Source organism: Anser cygnoides, chromosome 32 (assembly GCF_040182565.1).
Source record: "Anser cygnoides isolate HZ-2024a breed goose chromosome 32, Taihu_goose_T2T_genome, whole genome shotgun sequence".
Taxonomy (NCBI): Eukaryota; Metazoa; Chordata; class Aves; order Anseriformes; family Anatidae; genus Anser; species Anser cygnoides.
Window position 1 is genome coordinate 1,286,698 of NC_089904.1, and position 21,620 is coordinate 1,308,317.

At 54.0% G+C, this 21,620-nt stretch overlaps 1 protein-coding gene across 2 annotated transcripts; it reads right to left on the minus strand.

Annotated features, from left to right (window-relative positions):
• Nucleotides 1–264: 264 nt before the first annotated feature.
• On the minus strand, nt 265–18,877 carry ACVR1B (activin A receptor type 1B). 2 transcript variants are annotated; one of them, XM_066985470.1, is made up of 9 exons: nt 18,721–18,877; nt 9,328–9,567; nt 7,770–8,018; nt 6,302–6,532; nt 5,810–5,977; nt 5,141–5,297; nt 4,518–4,642; nt 3,739–3,869; nt 265–3,549 (listed from the first exon to the last, which is right to left on the minus strand). In XM_066985470.1, the coding sequence occupies exons 1-9, from the start codon at nt 18,845–18,847 to the stop codon at nt 3,424–3,426; spliced, it is 1,554 nt and encodes a 517-aa protein (XP_066841571.1). In that variant the 5' UTR covers nt 18,848–18,877; the 3' UTR covers nt 265–3,423. The 2 variants fall into 2 exon arrangements, with proteins under 2 accessions (XP_066841571.1, XP_047908833.1); XM_048052876.2 differs by lacking the exon at nt 18,721–18,877 and adding an exon at nt 10,162–12,030.
• Nucleotides 18,878–21,620: the final 2,743 nt, after the last annotated feature.

Below are 21,620 nucleotides of genomic sequence, written 5' to 3' on the forward strand. Positions count from 1 at the left end.
GCAGGGCAGGGACAGAGCTGACCCCAAGTGGCTCTGGTCTGGTCTCCTCCCAGGGAAGAACAACAGATGTCTGGGTTGCTGCCGGCTTTCAGCAAACAGCCGAAAAGCTGGGGGACAGGCTGGAGCACAGAGCTCCTGGATTCGAGACACCCCCTCCATCTGCCCCACAGCACCGGCAGCTTCACCCCACAGCACCCACCTGGGTCCTGGCCGCTCAGTTCCCACCCCTCCGCAGCAAACAGCGAGAGACTCCAACACCTCACGTGAATAAAACAAACTTTTAATAATGTACAGCAGAAATCGACAGCCTCGTTTTATATTAAACAAAAGATTTCCTATATTACATTGTATTTACATTTGCATACTGAAGAGGTAAAGTGTCTAAGTGGCTATTTTACAGTCCATTTCTAATAAAATATACAAAACCAAACAAATAAAAGGGGCAGATTAAGTACCATGAGATCTGTTCTGAAGCCAGCGTACCACCGATTAACCCTGCGCCACAGACAAGAAGCACGAGCTCTGTACCTCTGCCCCTCCCCAAGGCGATTCGCGAGTATCTGACGTCTCCCCTCCTCGCTTCCAACTGCTGCGGCGTCAGCCTCTTGTCCTGAACTGTCTGTAGTGTTGCATTTTTTTAAACAGCTGCTGCAGCCACCTGAGCCGGGCACATTTCAGAGCCGGGCAGTGATTCCTATGTTTGCTACCAGTCAGCTAAGTAAGCACTGCACCTCCCCGGCACATGTTTTGCATGAAAAGTGCTGGATAAATGCTACATAGTCAGCGTTCCCACCTCAGATCCTACTCAGTTTTGAGTATCTTCTGATGGCATTTCTCTACAAAAAACAAGGCTTCTCTACTCCTCCTTGTAGGGGATGCCCTGCCATCCTGCCCTCACCCCTTCTAACTTGATCCGCTCCGCTGTTTGGTTTAGCGCTGAGGCAGATGCATGTGTGGCTACAGTTGGAGGGGCGGGTGAGTGAATCAGTGCAAGTTACGTAGCTGATTTAGTGTCCTCGAGAAGCAGCCTGCACGGTTAACAGGGACAGGAGACTCGTACTCTGAAAGGAGAACGCGCGGCGCTCGCAGGGGAGCGCGCGGCAGACGTACCTACCGGCGTGATGGGCTTTCCTACGGCAGTTTATTTCACAGTCTCAGCTAAGACTTCCTCCCCAACCCGCTGGGATGGGGCCATCGCCAGGGTCCCGTTACAGCAGCTGGAGAGTCTTTAGGGTTCTCTGTGAAGTGCCCACCACCGCCGTTTCTAAATGCAGAAGGGTTTGGTTAAGGGACGGACGGTACTGGAGACACAAGGTAACCTCTGGCTGGGAAACGAGTCAGAACAAATCGGGAAGGGAAGGGAAGCTGTACATTCACAAAGCGCACACTTCCACGCTGCTCCATGAACCAGGCCCTCCCGAGGCAGCCTCGTGCTGCCCGACAGCTAAAAATCCATGGGAGGATGCAAAATGGCTCCAAACACGATGCAAAAAAAACACTCCTCACTTTACACAGATACAGTCACAGACAAGATTGGGGGTCTGGGGAAAGACAGACACACAGACAGATACACAGACAGCAAGAACAGAGTGTTTAAAAAAAAAAATTAACCCCGGCGGCCGGAGCAGAGATGAAACCTCACCTTACAGAACAGGCGCAAGGTTTGAGTAGAAACAGTTCCAGTGTAAATCGAGCTGTGTGCATTTGGTTTTCTTTTTTTTTCTTTTTTTTTTTTTTGCAGTGATTTCTTTACAAACAAACAGGTCAAGAGGTAATAATTATAGATTGTTTTTTCTTCTCTTATAAAGAATTAACAACATTAAAAAAAGTTAAAATCCAGGCCCTCCCAGAAAATAATAATAAAAAAAATAATCAAAACCACTCCAGTTAAAAGTTATGGCTTCAGAGTTATATACCATAGATACTGACCTAACCAACAACCAGCACTTCCCAGATTGCCTCTGATGCTGCAGTCAGCACGACAGACTCAGTCCTCAAGCTACTTCTGGTTTTGCTAGGCCCAGCTGCAGACAACAGTCGAACCAACTCTACCTCACCCTGATTCGGCATTTAATCAAAATAAAAGTCATGCAGTTCCCCCCACCCCACAAGTTATACACAGCCACTTCCAGATTATGAGATATTTATATATGTATATTAAAAAGATGGACGTTGATTTCCAAACCCACACCCCGCCGTCAGATCCTGCGAAGTGCTGAGTGCCTCTCAGGAGGTGCAGAGCAGCGCCAGACACCCGGCCCCTCGCGGTCTGCCCCAAGCCGCAGAGCGCTCCTGCAAGGGTGCCTCGACGGTGGACTCAGGAATCGCGTTCCTACAAGAACGGTCTCCTGCGTTTCCCCACGGCCTGATCTCCTTCCAGCCGGGCGCAGTGCCTGCTCCGTCTCTGACACGCATCTCAGCTCTGTGGCATCTCCCCCGGCTTTCCTTCCACGCTACCAAGAATTCAAACCCCAGGGGCTCAAGGCAAAAAGCCCGGACTCCGGGAGCGAAGTCAGTTCCTCGTTTGTTTTGTCTTAAAAAAGGGAGGGGGTGGCAGTGAGGCAACCTGATGGGAAGTTCCTGCAGCCGGCGAACGGGCGGCAAGGCCACAGCACCCATCGGAGAGCCAAGGATCTGGTTCTAAGCAGCCTGTCCAAGCCAGACAACGCTCACTACAGAACAAGGAGAGCACCAGCACGCACAGCTCAAAAAAAGGACACTCTAGATTTGCACATGCACAGAAAGCACGAACGGAGATGAGCCACCCTACGGGCAGACACTGCACGTCTACGGAAGGAGATGAACAGGCACAGGGGACACGCGCACCTTGCGCATGCATACACCATTGCGCACACTGACAGCCAGTCAGATTTTTGTTTTTTTTTGACTTAGAATTTTTCAAGCTTAAGAAAAAGGAGGGAAATGGTTTCATGAAGCTGATCAACTGTTCAGGCTCAGCCTCTCAGAAGGGAGCACCATTTGTTTTGCAATGCTTTTTCTGCATTAATGTGCCAGTCCTTGGAAAACCCTCAGAGCATGGCAAGAAAACCTTCCCTTTCCCTTCCCACTCCCAGCACCTAGCACCCCGGCCTCAAACACTGCCAACGGGTGCGTCACGCGCACTGAACTTTACAGGGATTTCCATTAAAGAAACAAGAGTTACGATCATGGCTGAGATCCCTCAGGTAAGTCCCTCTCAAGTCTTCACGCTGTCAGGAGGTGATCATAAAAGGTTTCTGATTGTTTCATACCCAAGCAGGGAAGAGAGCAATTCAAGAGGCTCCGTCACCCCACCTAGCAGCCTGTAGGTCACGCTGTCTGGTTGGTAGCAGTAGATTGGGCAGAAACACGAGGTAGGCCTCCATCACACGTCTACTCTAGCATGGCAGCTTTGTGCAGTTTCCTCATGCTGGGGCTCAGAGCCTAGATTTTCACATCTTCCTGGACACTGAGCTGTGAGAGGGTTTTCTTAATGCGGAGGGCGGTGAGTCGAGCCGCTCCGTTGGCGTACCAGCACTCTCGCATCATCTTACCCATCACCCGTAGTGCCTAGGCAAGAAACAAGGGCAGACATCAGTCCTCTCCTCGACCCCAGGAGAGCCTGCCGGGCTGCGGCTGCCCAGCTGAGGCAGGCACAGCCCTCTGCCCCTCCTAAAACCAGAGCTCAGCCTACGCTACCCGCTCTTTACTCACCTTATCCAGGGGAAAAGGGAACGTGAAGGCGAAAGCAGATCTTACCTCGTAGCTTTGCCACCAGTTTGGGATGTTAGGCCTTAATTTCTGGTCACATACAACCTTCCGCATCTCCTCAATCGAAGGATCAGAGGGTACAAGGTCATAGTATGGAAGCTGATATTCTTCATGGATACCTGAAGGAAAGAGAAGGGGAAATGCAATTCCTGGGCGAATGGATCATCCCCACAGAGCTCACTGAAGGCAGACTGATTCTGGTTTAGACTATATGACTCACTGCTGAGATGCGTCAACGCTTCGCAGTTATTTAGAACAGAAACGAAGAATCTGGGATTCGAGTTTACAAGAAAAATTCAGGGAAATAAAATACAGCTGCCCAAACTGGAACAGAGTCAGCGTGCTGCGATCGACACCTCCCACCACAGAGGAAGGGTCGAGGAACCTCGACTGAGCTGCAGTTGGCAGGACTGCTGCACACATGACAGCACCGCGCTCCTGCTCGCAGCTGGACGTGCCAAGTCACTCATTCATACCAATTCAAGGGGAAGAAAGTTAGCCACCGGACTGGCACCACCACTTACTTAAAAATCCATCCAAAAGAACAGACACCGCCCAGAATATTAACTCCCACTTCCCCACAAAGGCCAGTCTTAACAGGAGCTTTGGGTCACTTTTGTTGACTCCCTTGGTAGCAACGCACATGGACGTATCTTCCCGCAGCCCCGTGCTCCAGGGCCTCCAACACCCAACCAGCAGAGACCATCGAGGCTGGGAAAGCCAGATGCAAGCCAGGCTGTTGGCACAAGCACCTGAATGGGTATTACCTCCTGCGTTGCACCTTCGAGCAATCTCCCAGTAGACCAAGCCCAAAGCATAGATATCGGCACACTTAAATGAATCAAAATGCTTCATGTTAATGGTTTCATCCAAGACTTCAGGTGCCATGTATCTGCAGAACAGAAAGGGTTCAGCATGTTAGTTTGGAGAGGGGATTCACTCTAAGACAGTAAATGGCAAGTTCTCCCTCACAGCACTTCTCAGCAGATGAAGCTGGGTATCGTGCGGTCTTAATCAGTACAGAACTGGGCCCAACAGTCCAATGGAGTGAACAAAACTCTAAAGAGAATCGTTGAGAAAGAGGCAAAAACATCCAAAAAGCACATCAAGCTCCAGACAACAGGCCCCAAAAGGCTTCTGAGAATACCAAGCGTGTTGTCAAGCATTGTAACGAGCTCCCTGGTGCTGAGTTTACAAAGCTGGCCTACACCTCTCAGCCCGATGGCACCCAGAGACGAAGGGACACCAGTTCTGAGCACAATGCTGACACTCTGCAAGACACTGGAAATATTTAAGACAGAAAATTTCACCAGCGCTAAACAGCAGCTCAGGCATTTCTCAGTCAAACTGCGATGCCTTCGAATGCCGGCCAGGAATGCTGCTCCCCTACCGTTTGGTTCCGACCCTTTGGTTCGGTGCGATATCAATCGTATCCGTAACCGAATCGTGCCGGACGGCCAGGCCAAGGTCAGCGATGGCACACGTGCCATTCTTCTTCACCAAGATGTTCTTGGATTTCAAGTCTCTGTGAGCAATGCCAGGCTTTCCTAACAGGACAAAACAACAAGTAGTAGGGATCAAGGTCTGGTGAGATCCGTTAGCCTCAATTGCACAGAGGCAGGACTGGATTCACGGCATTATTTAAATTCTCAGTGTTGCAACACATTTTCCTGTTTGGATACACTTCAGTGATGAAAAAAAGAGCAGTGCTGCCCGCCTATGGCTTGCAAAGGCTCCATTTACGCTTCAGAGGTACTGCTGATGCAGTAGCATCCAGAGGCCTCAAGAGGGACATAAACTCCATCCCAGGCACCAGGCATGTTTATGTGGACTTAAGGAGTTTATAACTGCTGCTGCCTGTGCTAACTTCCCACCCAAGCAGCACCAATTTTAGGATGCAGATGTGAAATGCTGGTCTAATTCCCAGAAGGAAGGCGAACACACTCCACTGCCAGCAAAAACAATCAGTCCGTTGCTGGTGAATACTGACCAAAAGAAAGCAATTCTGTTTTATTCTCCCAGTAAGAACTCCCAGCATCTTCCCAGACTTTGCTCTTACCTTGAGTGCCCACAATCTCCATGTGTAGATGGGCCAGCCCACTCGCAGCAGACAGGGCAAGCTTGATCATCCCCTCAATAGTCACCGTGTATCGATTAAGGTAGTCGAAGAGAGATCCGTGCTCGTGGTAATCAGAGACAAGCCACAGCTGAGTCCACGTTCCATTATCTGCAGCAGGAAGGAGACTGCGCTCAGATGGGTACAATGCAGGGACAGAACAAAACCCCCGAGCATCCTGCACCCCTTCTTTTTGGTACAGAGAACTACCGGGTAAGGCTGCAGCTCAACAGACAACCTGGGGGCAAGTGAGTCAACAACAGCAGTAAATTTTACCATCCTTTGGTGGGAAACAGTTGAATATGTAGAGTATTTGAAAAGCACGCTGATGGTTTCCTTTAACCATTTAACTGCAAATCCAAGCGAAGAAACAACTCCTAGAAGCAGACTACATACTAATAAAGTCTCTGCTCGCAGGACTGGGGAACATTTTACCTTTGTTATCTGCAGCAATAAATCCCAGGATGTTCTCATGTCGCAGCATAACGGTTTGATATATTTCCGCTTCCCTAAACCAGGAACGCTCCTCACGTGAAGAGAAGATTTTTACAGCCACATCACCTCCACGCCATCTGCCACGCCACACTTCCCCAAAGCGGCCTTTGCCGATGATCTCCTGAAGGACAATTGTCCGAGCCACGGTCCGCTGGACAAAAAGTGGCAAGCCTATGAACAAGAAAATGGAGAACTGAATGTCTGCTGCAGCAAAAGAAACTCCTGAAGCCCTGGAGTCTGAAGCGGAGCATTATCAAACCTAGAAGGCTCTGCATTTGATAACGCTCGGCTTGCCTAAGACCCAAAACAGCAAACGGTGGTAGCTCCTGTGCCTTGTAGGATGTACCGTTTGGCTGCTCCGGAAGCATCTGCATATCGCTTTGAAGTAGCTTGCAAACCACCAGTGATTAGGCATTCAGCAGTCAGGGAACTACAGCTCCACAGCAGATCAAAGAAACTTTAGCCTGAATATGGAGAGGGGAACTCGAAGACAGACTCTGCTAAAAAGCAGTAAATTCCCCGAACTTCTCTTAAGAAAGCAGTCCCAACGAAGTTGCCACCTCTTACGTAAGTTACAGAGCTCACCTGCGGACCGTGAGTACAGAAGAGATCCCTAAACACTTTATATATAGCAGATGTGGTGCTGAAGGTTTATTCCCTGGTTGAATATCAGGTTGCTATATTCTCTGCCTCTGTGGATTATCCTACAGTTTCCATCTGCTGTAAAATTCAGTGTTTTGTGTGTTCTTTTTTTTTTTTTTAACCTAACTGCTTTCATAGTTCAAAAGCCATGAATAAAATGATTACTCCCCTAGCTATTCTAGGAATGACTTCTTTTAACTGCTACGAAAGTGAACACCGTATGCTTCACGAACACACTGTTCACTTTGAAATACCCAAGGACTCTTTGGGATGAAACAGGCTGCACAAAGAGCATTTGCACACTAACATTTTCAGCTGCTGGAATCTCTCCTATATTCCTGCCCGATTTGATGCAGGTGAAACCCTGCACCCCCTTTTGAAAGCCAATAACCCACAGGTTAGCAATTAACATCTGTTTCCAACCCAAATCCAATTTCAGGGCTAAATTTGAAATAAATGCAGCCGTGTGAGTTATGCTTTTGCAGACAAGGAGGAAAGCCACACAAAGCTGTTTTTACACATCGCCAGTTAAGGAGGAGTTAAACCATTGCTCTTACCTAGTCTAAGCACTGGACACTGACGTTACAGAGTCTGCTGCATGACCGAAACTAAAATATGCCCTCCGTATTACTCATGACAAGGCAACCTGAACAGGCTGATGAGGCAAGGACCTTCCACCAGTGCAAAGCTGTGAGGACTAGAGCCAGAACAGACTACTCCATTACAACTACACGTTACCAGGTCATTTCCAGTCGTATCTTAATACCTGAGCCAGAGCCGGAGGTGGAGAGATCATAGACTAGGTCTTGCAAAGTCTTATCCTTCGACAGGCACATCTCACAAGAGGGGTCTTCCATATCCAGCCGCTGACGATTGTGATAGACTCGTTGGTGGTGGTGAAAAACAAAGACGACGATGATCATGACCACAAACACGAGGAAGACAGGTCCAGCAATCACCGCCACCAGCTCCACAGGACCCCAGCTGGATGGGGGTTCGTTATCTTTCAGGTGCCCTTGAGAGAAAAAGGGAGGAGAAAAAACACAGGCTCTTTCAGAAAATTGTCACTCCTTCAGTGTTCTTTAAGGACCTTCTTCTTGTGTTTTAATTATCCTCTCAGAGCCAAGACTATTTTAGCTTGCTGCGCCAGGATGGTAAAGGACACATCAAATAACAGCAGTAACATGGGAATGATCGATTCACCAGGCAGGCAAACTACAGCGAAAACCCACAAAAGATGACGGTGCTTCATTTGTGGCATCGGGGGTTACAGCACCTGCTATTTAAAAGGGGGTGGGAGCCTGTTCTGGGCCACCTTTGCTAGAAGAGCCTGCATACTACCTTCCACTGAAACTCTCCAAGTGGGGGAAAAAAACACCAAACAACCAGAAGTAAGGACTCAGCTCTGCCTCTGTCCCCTTTGTCCTGCAATAGCCAATGAAGACTTGTACACAAAGACAGCAATTACTTGTCTTGAGAACAAATAGGACTTCCCCTACTGCACCCAAGGAAAATGGGTACTGCAGTCTTTACCAGACCCCCTAAATATCAGCCCAAAAAGGAGAGGAACAAGGTATGAGGAAGTACTGCGTGCCTTCTCTGTCCCAAGAACTGGAAAGCAGCAGCCATTTCCCACACCCTCACTCAAAGGCAGGGCTGCTTCCTCTATGCTTATTCAGAATTCGGGCACCCCTCCACCCCACACGCTTTCCTCCAAAGCTGCTGCACCGTTCCCATCCTCGTGCCTCATCACTGAAAAGATCTGCGGTCCTGAAGGAAGGAAAGCAAATCTATCAGATAAAAGGCAGGCTGCAGTGCAAGGCAGCGCCGGAAAAGGGATCCGAGCCGTGCCCAGGAAGCATGCACTGACCTCAGGCCATCGCAGACACAGAGCACCATGCAGCAGAAGCTCAAATTTAACTGCAGATGAACGTATCTGCTGTTGCTTTCAGGGGCCTGTGCGGCTATCAGCAGCAGGGCTGATAAGGCGAGAGGAGTCTCATAACACAGAGCTGCTGAGTGAAGGTGGGGGGAGGAAAAACACAACCAAACATTGGAAGCTTCTCCTACCCTAAGTACAACCTCATCATCTGGTGACATTTTGTCTGCCACAGGGGAGTTCAAGCAACTTCACATTTTAATTTGAAGTAGTTTGTTATTATTTCCACTTTACAAATCAAGGGAATAAGCCAAGCGCTCGAGTTCACACAGCAACCTAAGGGAAAAAGTGAAAACAGTGCCGAGAACACCTCATTCCCGATCCCAAACGGACAGCTTCTATCCTCTGCACTTCAAACAGACGACTTATTTAGCTCTCTACTCACCGCTGGGAACCATTAAATCAATTTTGTTGCAAAAATCGGAGTAGCAGCAGTGAGTATTACGCAGATCTTCTGAACTCAGACAATAGAAGGGTTTCCCAGCAGGAATCAGTTTTGCTTCAGGAATGCAGGTCCGAACGTGATGTTTGACGCCGTCCAGGTTGAAGACGGACACCATGCACGCGCCGTCCGTTTCACACGTGGAGTTTGCTTGTTTGCAGTCGGAGCACAAACATGTCAAAGCTGCAGAAATCAAAACAAGATCAGCTCCTTAAAACTCGCCAGAGACCAGGCGTTCAAGCAAAAAGAAAACTTTCTTCCCCAGTCTGCCCACTTCAGAGGGAACAGGCCATTCTTAGGTCCGGGAAGAATTGGCTTTGGTAGCAGAACAAGTCATATTTGGTACTGTAGACGCAAAAACCTGCCTTGAGCACCGAATGCAACGTGGAAGACCAACGCCTTTCCAGAAGGTGACTGGTGGCACTGCCCTCGTCTTGCCCTTATTGCAACCAACCATTAGCAGAGATGACCCAAGTCATCCCTGCAAACTAGGCTACGTTCTACCAAGACCCACTCCCAGTCCGACCTAGGGTCGGAATGCAAACCGAGGCAGAGCGCTCGCTCCTCCTGGCGCACCGATCGCACCCAAATGCCCTGCACAGGCCTCGGCCACGCCACGGACGAGCTGCCCGACACAGGCCAGCGAGGGGCATCCGCCTCCACGGGCAGCTGGCAGGTGCCTACCCAAAACCCAAACCGACTCCACAAGCCAAGCGTGCTGCACCCAACCAGATCGGTCACTTATTTAGTAACCGCTTTCCCGATCCGAGACGCTACCTTGGGTCAAATACATTCCTGGCTTTCTGCCTGCTCTCCGTGAACATTATTTGGGTAAAGAGCGAAGGAGACACTCCGAGGCGGATTCCCACATTTTTCGGCCTCCCAGCCGTCACTGTGCTTTTCTCAAGCTGCCTGAAAAACTGTAAGCAAATCCCCAGGCATCGCCACGGTTGGGAACAAAGAGCGAGTACAACAATGTCAAGAAGAAGGGTGGGGCTTGGAGAGCAGCACGCAGTTTTTTCCTTCGGCTTTCATCAGATCTCTCAGCCTCCCCGGAGGGATTCAGAAACATGTACTTACCCGCTGCAGAAATGGTCTTTCAGGTAGAGAGGGTTTGAAGAAGGGTTTTAAAAGATACAAGCGCCACGGTTAACTCTCCCCAGCCCGGCAGCTAAATCCTCTCCGCCTGTTTGTGCTCTGCCAGCGGCAGGACACGCACGAAAGTCATGAAGATGCTCGTGTGTGTCAGACACCTTCCTGCGGGGCAGGGGGAGCGCAGAGCCCTCCGTCAGCACCATCGCTGCCATCTGCACGTTTACCAAACCTCCAGGGATATTCACGGCCCGGGAAGAGCCCCTTTGCTCCCAGCCAACGCGCAGCAGAGTCGGGCTGCGGGGGGCACCGTGAGCCGAAGGGAAAATAAGCAGGTCCTGACCAACTTCTTTGGGGTTTGTTTGGGAGGAAGACACCCGTTATCCCTTATCTCCAGTGTCCTAGGTAAATCAGTTAGGCTAATTATGTTGCTACTCACTCAATTCTCTCTGGACACTGCGCTCTTCATTTCCTAGCTGTTGCTGTGTGCTGCTCAACAGCTCCGAGGCAGGCTGCAGTATTTCGGAGAGGCTAAATGCAGGCACAAGTGGGTTTGAACCAACAGATCCAAAACTAAAGCAGCACTAAAAAGCCAGTGAAATACAGAAGAGCTGCTGAGCGAGACGGCTTTAAAAAGTGCCGTAAGCAATTGTAGCTTATTACTCTGTGCTTAGCACAAGCCAAAGAAAAGGGACGTAGGACAGAAAACAGACGGGGATGACCCCAAGACCGAGCCCTACGGAGGAGAGCCGAGCACACCGTACCCAAGGATCGCTCGGCTTTTACAGGGGGATGTTCACGAAGGGAAGCCCCCTGCGCCCGCCCGCCCCGCAGCTCTGAGCACGCCGCTTTCCAGTGGTCAGCGGGGCAGGGAAAGGACAGGTCTTCCAAAAGACACGCACGCTCGGGGGAACAAAGGTTGGCTGTAATGGAGCTTTTAGGAAAACACGAGAAAGGAGAGAGCAGCCAGGGCACATTCCTACCTTCAAGTCTACTTAAAAGGAAACAGCGTTTTAAAGCATCTCCTTTATTACTTTATCAAAACCTCAAGGTATAAATTAAAATCATTTAAGCAACACGTTTCACCATGCAGGCTCTTTGCAACTTGATTTAGATGCAGTAAAACCGAACTTGGTTCCTGTTAGTCTCATTTCTAAGTCAAAGATTAAGGCTACGGCGATTTCACTTCCAGAAGCTCAAAAGTAAACAAAACACTTCAGTGCTCTAATAAAGCTGGTTTTGTAAACTTTTTCTTTCTTCCATATCTGGCCCGAAACTAAGCATCCTTTCAAGAACAAAAGCTGAGGCACCGGCTGTATCCTCTCGGTTTCATTTGCAGAGTTAAAAAAAAAAAACAACAAAAAACAACATCACAAACACAAAGCAATCGGTCTACCTGCAAGGTATGATACCAAAACCCCCGATACCAAAACCCCCGTGCACAGGGGACCGGAGACAAAAGATCCTTATCTGTTCTGGGCAGAAAGACAAAGTTTCTTCCCAAGGAGGGGTAAGCCCCACAAAGCCTCGTTTCCCCCTTGGGGTGCCGCCAGCTGACGCGCTCCCCCTCCGAGCCGGCTGCTTCTTTTTTTTTTTTTTTTAACAGCGGTTCTCCAAAACCCCTAGGGTAAGGAGAGCAGCGTGAACAAAGGAAATGAAGACTCCAGCAGGCACGTGTGCTGCTGCTGCGCCACCCACGAGACCCTCGAGGGGCCCTCCAGACATTCCAGGTGGCCACGGGAGGGCTGCAGGCAGGCGCCCTCCAATTTTAGGGCTTATTAAGTCCTTGGTAGACCCCGAAGTCCAGCTCCAGCCTCCCTTGAGCAGCCAGGAGCCAATTCTGCCTGCACCTGTATCACGCAAGAGCCCAGCTCCAGGCCTGCCATCGCCCGGAGCCGAATTCCTCCCCAGGCATCACCCACCGAGGGCCGGTCCTGCGGCGGTGCCGGAGCCCGGGCTTCTGTCAGCCAGCACAATTACAGGGCAGCCCCTGCGCAGGGCTTGCATTTCAGGTTTGATTAACCAGAAGGGAAAATTCTTCACATATCAGTAGCACTGGGAGCCAGGAACACGCAGACGTTCTTTTCCTTTGGATGGGGGACGGAAAAGCGACAGGTACAGAGCCCCACGCCAGGCGTCTCCGCGGGGCTCCCGCGAGCAGCCGGGGACGCCCGGGCAAAGCAGGAGCCAGGAGCGAAGGAAAGAATCTTTCATGCCAAACAGCATTCCTTTTATTCGGGAAGAAAAGCTCCTATTGAGCAAAACATATAATCTACTTAATAAAAGAAACCGACCGGGCCGAAGAAAATAGATCGGGCAGAGGAAAACAAAAGAGCAGTTCAGAGCGCTGGGGCGGTTCGCTCCCCTCTCGCAGGAGCGCCTGGGGATGAGTCTGCACGAAAGGTGCTGCAGAAGTTGGCAGCAGAGCCTGCTCTATCCGCTCCGCGCTCTTCCTGACATTCTGCTCAGAGACAAACCCAGCCCTTAAACGAAGCTGTTTAAACAAGCCTAGCATTAAGCTGCGGATCCTCAGAATGAAAGCTTTGTTCTCCCAAAGAGAGACGGATCGGGCTCGTGTCCCCGCCGAAGCAAAGCCTCGCTGCGGCGGAACCCAGGGCATCCTCCTGCCCTAACTACAGCAGGGGGGGAACAAGAGAAGGCCCCCTCGTACCAAATTCCCCCACTAAACACAACCTGCTTTCATAAAATGAATCCCAACCAGAGGTGGGGGTCCTTGGATTACAGCTCCAGGCTCCAGGGAGCTAAAATATTAAGCCTTGACAGCCAAAGAACAATTTTTTTTTTTTTGCAGCAACTATCTGAGCTCATTTTGCACATATTTATTCTCGCACAGGAATGCATGTGTCAAGATGTCTACGCAGCTAGACAGGAGAAAAGTTTCACAGCGAAATCTAACGTAATGGTGTTAAACCACCTCTTGGAGTACATTTCCCCAAATCTCCCAAAGCTGCGCTACGCAAGATGACATTTTCCCCGGGGGAAAATGCTACCTGATCAAGATGTATTAAGATAATTAACCTGAAGATGATCATTGGTGAAATTGCCAATGCCCACCCACGTATTTACCAGATAAACAGATTTTTGCCGAGATTGTAAGCTGCTGTTCTTTTTCAACAGTTTGAATCGAGGCTGGAAGAACAATGATTCCCCTGACTTCTGAGCCTTCATAAGGCTCTGGAACAGGAGCTGCAATTTATTACGTCTCTGTACAGCACCTAACTTAATGAGACCCAATCTGGTAGTGATGTTTTAATGCTGCAGCAGCATAATGTTAGCAAGAGAAATGGAAAACAATTGGGTTTGTACCTCTGCTGTTTCTTTAGATGCTATAATGAAGAGGGACATGTGTAAACATGCTTGGAAGAAAGAAATACCTTTCAGGGTTTCATTATATGCTGTGCTGAAATAAAGAATAACCATTATCATGGAGGGTTTTGCCCAAGAGTAGGCTAGAAATAAAACCCATTCTCACGCGGCGAGGGAGCTGAGGTCTGTTCCGAGTCTCTGCATGCTCCTCGTTCAACCGTACGACCCCAAGAACGATACTTCAAGAAAACAATCCAGGCTTCATTTCCAAAAAAAGCAGGGAGGACAATACACAAAGCTCCCTGATGAAGTCTTTAGGAACAAAGATTTTCTTTCCATCACGTTCATCTCAATTCTGCTGCTGCCTGGGGTCAACAACTGGCACCCCCCCACATCCCCACCCAGGATATGTCTGGGTCTAAAATGCCTCTGCCATGTGGCACACCAGCATCTTCTCCGAGCCCCAGTGCCAGCTCACCGACACCTCCACTTCCAAAAGTGAGCACCAGGACGTTTCTAGAGCTCACGCTGCCCCTGCTACCCTACCGAGGGGCAGAAGAAACCAGAAGATTTGCTCTTCTGCAGATACAGTGCCACCATCTCGAACGCCTTCCCTACATCTCGCTGCCTCATCAGCATCTCCATCTACTTTCGGATCTCAACATCTCTTCTGTTCCTTGCTGGTGCTTCTGAAATCTACTGACCCACTGCTGCTAAATGAAACAGAGTTAAAATTAGCTGTGCTATGAAAAAAAAAAAAAAAAAGCACTTGCATGCAAGTCATCCAGAAACTAAAAATTATACTAGGATATTTAAAGTTAGCAACAAGAGTCCCAACTTCTTCAAGCTGGCTGCAGTCCCCTGGCATGCACTGAACCCAACAAGAACATATCCTGGCTGACTAGAAGCCATACTAAATGGAAAAAAAAAAAGGGGGGAGGGAAGGATGTGCTTTCACCTTTAAAGAAGGGTTTTCCTTGCATCTAGTCAAGTAACACAAAAGGAGAGCTTTAAATGAATTTTAAACAAGCGAATTGACAGGAGCCTCATCATTAATAGCGTAATTAGAAGGAGCCTTGACATTTCTGCTGCTGTTGCTCTTCAAACCCAGAAAACAGACATATGGCTCCAAACTCCCTCTCCATGCTCCGGTCTGACACCTATTTTGTGTTTTGACTTGTTCGGGAACCAGTTCAGGAGCCACCCATGCCCTACCAGCGCTGCAGAACAAAGTCCTGCGAGCCAGGCAGATGGACAGCCCCTCACTGATGGTTTCCAGGACTCTGCATTCTCAGGCAGCTAGCACATTTTTTGGGGGGTCTAAATAACCAGCTGCTTACTGTGCCGTTGATATCCCAACACCTAGCAGGCCACGGGTTACTTCTAAGAAGCCCAGAGAAGGTAGCAAGCGTTCGAAAAGCAGCCGTTGTCAGGGGGCCTCGATGTGCAGCAAAGTCTGCTTTTCTGCTGCGAAGAAAGGGGAAAAAAAAAATCCACAAAGAAAAGGGAGGCTGGAAAGCTTGGGCTTAAATAATCCGGACAAAAAGAGCGCTCCCACCCCTGCAAAGAGCCCGCACGCAGCAGCTCGCCTCCAAAGGCTCAGCACCAGCGAACGCCGAATGCCAGCGCGGCTTTCTTCTCCCTTGAGAGGAGCAGACGGACCAACTCCCCGCGCCGGGCTGATAACCGCCCCGGCCGCGTGCTGGGGAGCATATTTCCACCGGTCAACACCCAGTGAACTTTGCTTGGCGTTCAGAGAATTGACGTTTTTGACTTCACTCCTTTCGCAACTGCGATTTCCGGCGCATCCACTACTGGCAGCGACCGCGTACCCGGGGAAAAAAAAATCCGGGCTGTCTGGCCAAGGAGCCGAAGGAGTTCAAGAATGCTCGTTGGACACTGTTTTTAATTTCCAGTTGGAGAAATCTTTCTTGGAAAGTTCTAAGATGTAACTTGCGGACCGCTCCGTTTGGTCTGATTTATCTGCGTAAATACGTACTCGAAGCAGGTGTTGAGAATAAAACCCGCTGGTCTGAGAGATTGCTCCCAAAACCCACTCTTTTTGCTTTGTTTCAGGCCAGAAAACGAAGCCTACCTACAGCCACCCTGGAAGAATCACTGCACGGGCACCGTGCGCTTTCTTTTTAAAAAGGAAAGCGAGGTGGGGAGGGGGGGGGAGGTTTCCCCTCTATTTACCAACGCACACGTTGGGTTTACAGCACCCAAGCACTGCAGAAATTCGGATGTTTTTTCCTACCTACCCTGAAATAAGCAGCTAAGATCTCTCGCGGAAAGCACAACAGCGAGGGCAGCCCTGGCTGGCTCCGGAGGCACGCCGAGCTCGCATCATGGCTGCTCGAGCAGCCGACGCACGCACGGTCGGAGGCTCCGGTCCCCGCCGCGGCGCCGGCGGAGCCGTGGCCGCGATGCCAGACCCCGAAACACCTCCCTGGGGTCCCCAAAGCGGCTCCCTGGGGGTCCCCGGGGCCGCAGCTTTCCGCCGGGCAGCGTGGCTGCGAATGGCCGGCGTGCGCTCGGCGGAAACAATAGGAGCCCTGATCAAAGGCACGGACGGGTCCGCTGAGCTGCACGGGGTCAATCGGCCCTTTCCTGTTTGTTTATATATTTATTTTTCCCCGAGCAGCAGCTCGGTGCAAACCACGGAGGAAAGCCTGACGGGAGACCCGTGGGGAGCCTCCTGCGGTGCCCAGCTTTGCCACCTCCACCCCGGAGGAGCCGGCATCGCCAAGGCGCCCACGTCCAGCGCCCCGGCGGGGCCGCTCGGTGAGGCCAACAAGTCCGGATCTGCACGAGGAGAGGCGGTTGCCTCCCGAAAGCCGCCTGGAAGCGCCTGCCACGACGAGGCGAGAGGACGGGGAGGAGAGGAAGGCTCCTCCTGCAACAGGCACCGGCCTCGCACAAGCGGCCATCGCCCCCCCCCCCCCCCAAAAGCGAAGCCCCTCGGTGGCCGACCAGGCCGCGGCCTCCCTCCCTGCCAACAGGTGCCCCCCCGAGGCATCAGACCCCACGCCGTGAGGAAAAAAGGCGATATTTTTTTAATAAAAAGCACAAACGTGGTACTTTTCGCTCCCCCCCCCCCCTCGGGGAAAAGGCAAAAGGCGCGCGGCGAAGGCCGCAAGCAGCCGAAACAAAGAGTTTGCCCTCCCTCCAAACAAATATTTGCAGTCGCCAACAACGCCGTGGCGATTTTTTTTTTTGGGGGGGGTTGTTTTGTTTGAAAGAAAGGTTCCTTTGCCAAAAAAAACGGCGGCCCGAGGAGGGGGCACTGCAGCCTGTGGGGCACGGGGGCCAGCAAAGGGCCGGGGCCCCCCCCATTTCGGCCTGGTCACGGCCACCAACACGTCTGTGCCCGAGGCTCTGCGCTGACATGGGGGAACTTCTCCCCCCCAACACACACAATCGGGGGGGGGCCCAGAGGCCTTTTTGGGACCCACAAGGCCCCACTGATGTGCCCAGGCCCCCCCCCCCATCCCTTCTCATTCAGGGAGAAGCCCCCCCCGGCCGGCGGTCTCTCCCCGAGCATCCCTCGGCACATCCCTCGCAGACACGGAGGATTCCCCCAAATCAGCCCCCGTTTCCCCTCTGTGCCCCCCCCCCAAAAGGCTCCACCAACACCCTACACGCCCGTGATGCCTCCAGACCCCCCCCTCAGCCCCCATCTCCCCCCTCCCTGCACCCCAAGGCCCCCCTGGGGCCTCCCCTGTACGATGCAGCCCCCCCTTTTCGAAGGGGGGGGGGAACGCCACGACGAACAAACAACAGACCCCAATCCCAGCCCCCCCAGCTGACCTCATGCCCCCCCCCCCCATAGCCCACCTCTCCCCTCAGGCCCCCCCCTTCAGTTCTCCCCCCCCAGCCCCCCTAATATGCTCCCCCAGACCCCAAGTTCCCCTCCAGCCCCCCTAGTTCCTGCCCATAGCCCTCCCCCACCCCCCCAGTTCCCCTCCTCAGCCCCCCAGTTACCCCCTCCCAGCTCCCCAGTTCCCCCACTACCCCTTCCAGCCCCCCCAGATCCCCTTTTCAGCCCCCCCCAGTGCCCCAGTTCCCCCTACAGCCCCCCAGAACCTCTCAATTTCCCTCCTCACCCCCCCCAGCCGCCTAATTCCCCCTCAGCTCCCTAATTCCCCTCCTCAACCCCCCAGCACCTCCAATTCCCCTTACAGCCCCCCCAGTTCCCCCTTAGAGCCCCCAAAGCCCCCCCAGCTCCTCCAATTCCCCTCCATAGCCCCCCAGTTCCCCCTAAGCCCCCCCAGCTTCCCCAATTCCCCCCCATAACCCCCCCAATTGCTCCCCCAGCTCCCCTCAGTACCCCCAGTTCCCCCCTAGCATCCCCCCAAACCCCCCCAGCTCCCCCAATTCCCCCAATAACCCCCCCCCCCAGTTCCCCCCAACCCCCCCTACAGCCCCCAACCCCCCCCAGCTCTCCCCCAGGTGCCCCAGATCCCCCCTAGGGAAACCAAAGCCCCCCCAACCCCCCCCGCAATTCCCCCCTAGAGCCCCCAAGGCCCCCCCCAGCTCTCCCAATTCCCCCCATAACCCCCATTTCCCCCTCCCCAGCTCCCCCAATTCCCCCCTAGAGCCCCCAAAACCCCCCCCATCTCCCCCAATTCCCCCCACAGCCCCCCCGTTTCCCCCCCATAACCCCCATTCCCCCCCCGGTTCCCCCCCAGCCCCCCCCCCCCTAGAGCCCCCCTAAGCCCCCCCCATCTCCCCCAATTCGCCCCCATACGCCCCCCCAGCTCCCCCAATCCCCCCCATAACCCCCCCGTTTCCCCCCCCATTACCCCCCCCAGGTCCCCCCCCCCCCCCCCAGGTTCCCGGTGCGGGCGGGGGCGGGGCCGGCCGCCATGTTGTGCCTGCCGCCGGGCCGGGCCCGCTGCCGCCGCCCTTACTCACCGCGAGCCCCGCCGGGCGCCCCGGCCAGGAGCAGGGCGAGCAGCGGCAGCAGCACCGGCGGCGGCGGCGGCGGCAGCGCGGGGGCGGGCGGGGGCCGGCGGCGGCGGCGGAGGGGGGGGGCGGCCATGGCGAAGCGCCGCGGCCTCGGAGCCGAGCGGGCGGCAGCGGAGCGGGAGGGGGAGGGGGAGGGGAGGGAGGGGGGGAGGGGGGGAGGGGCGGGGCGGGGCGGGGCGGGGCGGGAGGGGCCGCGCGGCCTGGGGGGGGGCGGGGTGAGGGGAGCTGGGGGGGAGTGGGGGACACTGGGAGGGGGGAACTGGGGGGCGGGGACACTGGGAAGGGGGAACCTTAAAGGGGGGAACTGGGGGGCTGGGGGGTAGTGGGGGAACTGGGGGGGGGCTGGGGGGCAGTGGGGGAACTGGGGGGGGGGGGGGGCGACACTGGGGGGGGAACTTGTAGGGGGGAACTGAGGGGAGCTGGGGGGGGGGGGGTAGAACTGGGAGGGGGGACACTGGGGGGGTAGTGGGGGAACTGGGAGGGGGAACTGGGGGGCTAGTAGGGGGCAACTGGGAAGGGGGGAACTGGGGGGCTGGGGGGGGTAGTGGGGGACACTGGGAAGGGGGAGAACTGGGGGGCTGGGGGGGTAGTGGGGGAACTGGGGGGGGGAACTGGGGGGCTGGGGGGGTAGTGGGGGACACTGGGAAGGGGGAACTGGGGGACACTGGGAAGGGGGAACTGGGGGGCTGGGGGGGTAGTGGGGGGGGTAGTGGGGGACACTGGGAAGGGGGAACTGGGGGGCTGGGGGGGGTAGTGGGGGAACTGGGGGGGGCTCAGGGGGTAGTGGGGGGGAACTGGGGGGGCTGAGGAGGGGGCCTGGGGACTGGGGGGCTGGGGGGGGGTGAAAAGAGCTGGGAGCTTGGGGGGGGGGGGTGAAAACTGGGGGATCTAGGGGGAGAGATAGGGGGGTGAGGAGAGACTGGGAGGAGGGGGGGGGCTGGGGGGGGTAGACACTGGGAGGGGGACACTGGGAGGGGGGAACTGGGGGGCTGGGGGGGGTAGTGGGGGAACTGGGAGGGGGGAACTGGGGGGCTGGGAGGGGGGGGGGGGCTGGGGGGGTAGTGGGAGGGGGAACTGGGAGGGGGTAACTGGGGGGCTGGAGGGGTAGTGGGGGGGGCTCAAACTGGGGGGTCTGAGGAGCTGGGGGGGCTGGAGGGGGTAGTTGGGAGGGGGGACTGGGGGGCTGGGGGGGGCTCAGGGGAGCTAGGGGGGAACTGAAAAGAGGATCTGGGAGGGGGCTGATGCTGGGGGGGGCTGCTGGGGGGGCTGGGGAGGGAACTGGGGGGGCTCTGGGGGAGCATATTAGGGGGGCTTGGGGGGGAGGAAAACCGAAGGGGAGGCCCCGGGGGGAGAGATGGGCTATGGGGGGGGGGCATGAGGTCAGCTGGGGGGGCTGGGAAGGGGCTGGGGTTGGGGTCTGTTGTGGTCTGTCTGTCCGTCGTGACATTCGCCCCCCTCCTCGAGGGTGTGTGTGTGTGTGTGTGTGTGTGCGTGCGTGTGGAGGTGTGTGCAAACGTGTGCGAATGTGTTTGCATGTGTGCATGCATGTGTGTGCGTGTGTGCTAATGTGTGTAAACATGTCTGTGCGTGTGTGCAGGCATGTTTGTGCGTGTTTGCATGTGTGTGTGCATGTGTGTGAATGTGTGTGTGAACATGTGTGCGTACATGTGTGCATGTGTGTGTGCAAATTGTGTTCAAAGGTGCGTGTGTATACGTGTGTGCATGCATATGTGTGCATTCACGTGCATATGCGAGTGCATGCGTATGTGTATACATGTGAGTGTGTGCATGCACATGTGTACTTGCCTGTGTATACATTTGCACACACGTGTGCATTCATAAGCGTGTGTGCATGTGTATGTGTGCATGCATAAGCATATGTGCATGTGTATACTTGTGTGTGCGTGTTTGTGTGCATGCATGCGTGCACGTGTATGCAGACATGTGCATGCTTGTGTGCATCCATACATGTGCATGTTTGCATGCATGCTTATTGCATGTATGTGTGCAATAAGGCACATGTATGCGTGCATGTATGTGCATGTGTGTACGTGCTTGTATATGCATGTGTGTGCATGCGTGTGCATGCGTGTGCATGTATGCACGAACATGTGTGTGCATGTATCCATGTGAACATGCATCTAAATGCATGTATGCTTGTACACACGTACGTGCACGCACACGTGTGTGCATGCATACATGGATGTGCACATATGTATGCGTGTGCATGTGTGCATACACACGTATGCATGTGAGTGCGTGCATGTGCATGCGTGCGCACAGGGGCGTACACGTGTGTGCTGGTAGGGCTTGGGGATGCCAGTGCTGAGCCACCTGCACGGCTGTGCACTGCGGTGCGTGTGCGGTGCGTGTGCGGTGCATGTGCGGTGCGTGTGCGGTGCGTGTGCGGTGCACGCACAGTGTGCAGTGCATGCACAGCGTGCAGCGCATGCAGCGGTGCAATACAGGGCCGGCAGGGCGCTGCGTGCTGCAGACCCGGTGCAGCTCCCGCCTGCCGGGGACTGATCCGTACCCACGCAGGACCCCTTGGCTCAGCACCCCAACGCCCGGCCCGCGCCCCACTTCCAAGAGCCGCCCTTTGCTGACCAGTTCCTCCCAGCTGCTAACTGGGAGCAGGGCACCCGCCGCGGGCTGCGCCTGCGGTGTCAGTGTGCGCCGGGCGCGTGTTCTGTCCCAGGCCAGGTCAACATCCCGCACGGGGCTGAGCTGGAAAAAAATCCCCATGTCAGCCGAGCTCTTCTGAGCAAGTTCCTCTTTCATCTTCGGGGGCGTTTTCGCGCTCCCCCGGGCTATCAGCAGGAACCTCCTGCGCACCCGCTGCGATA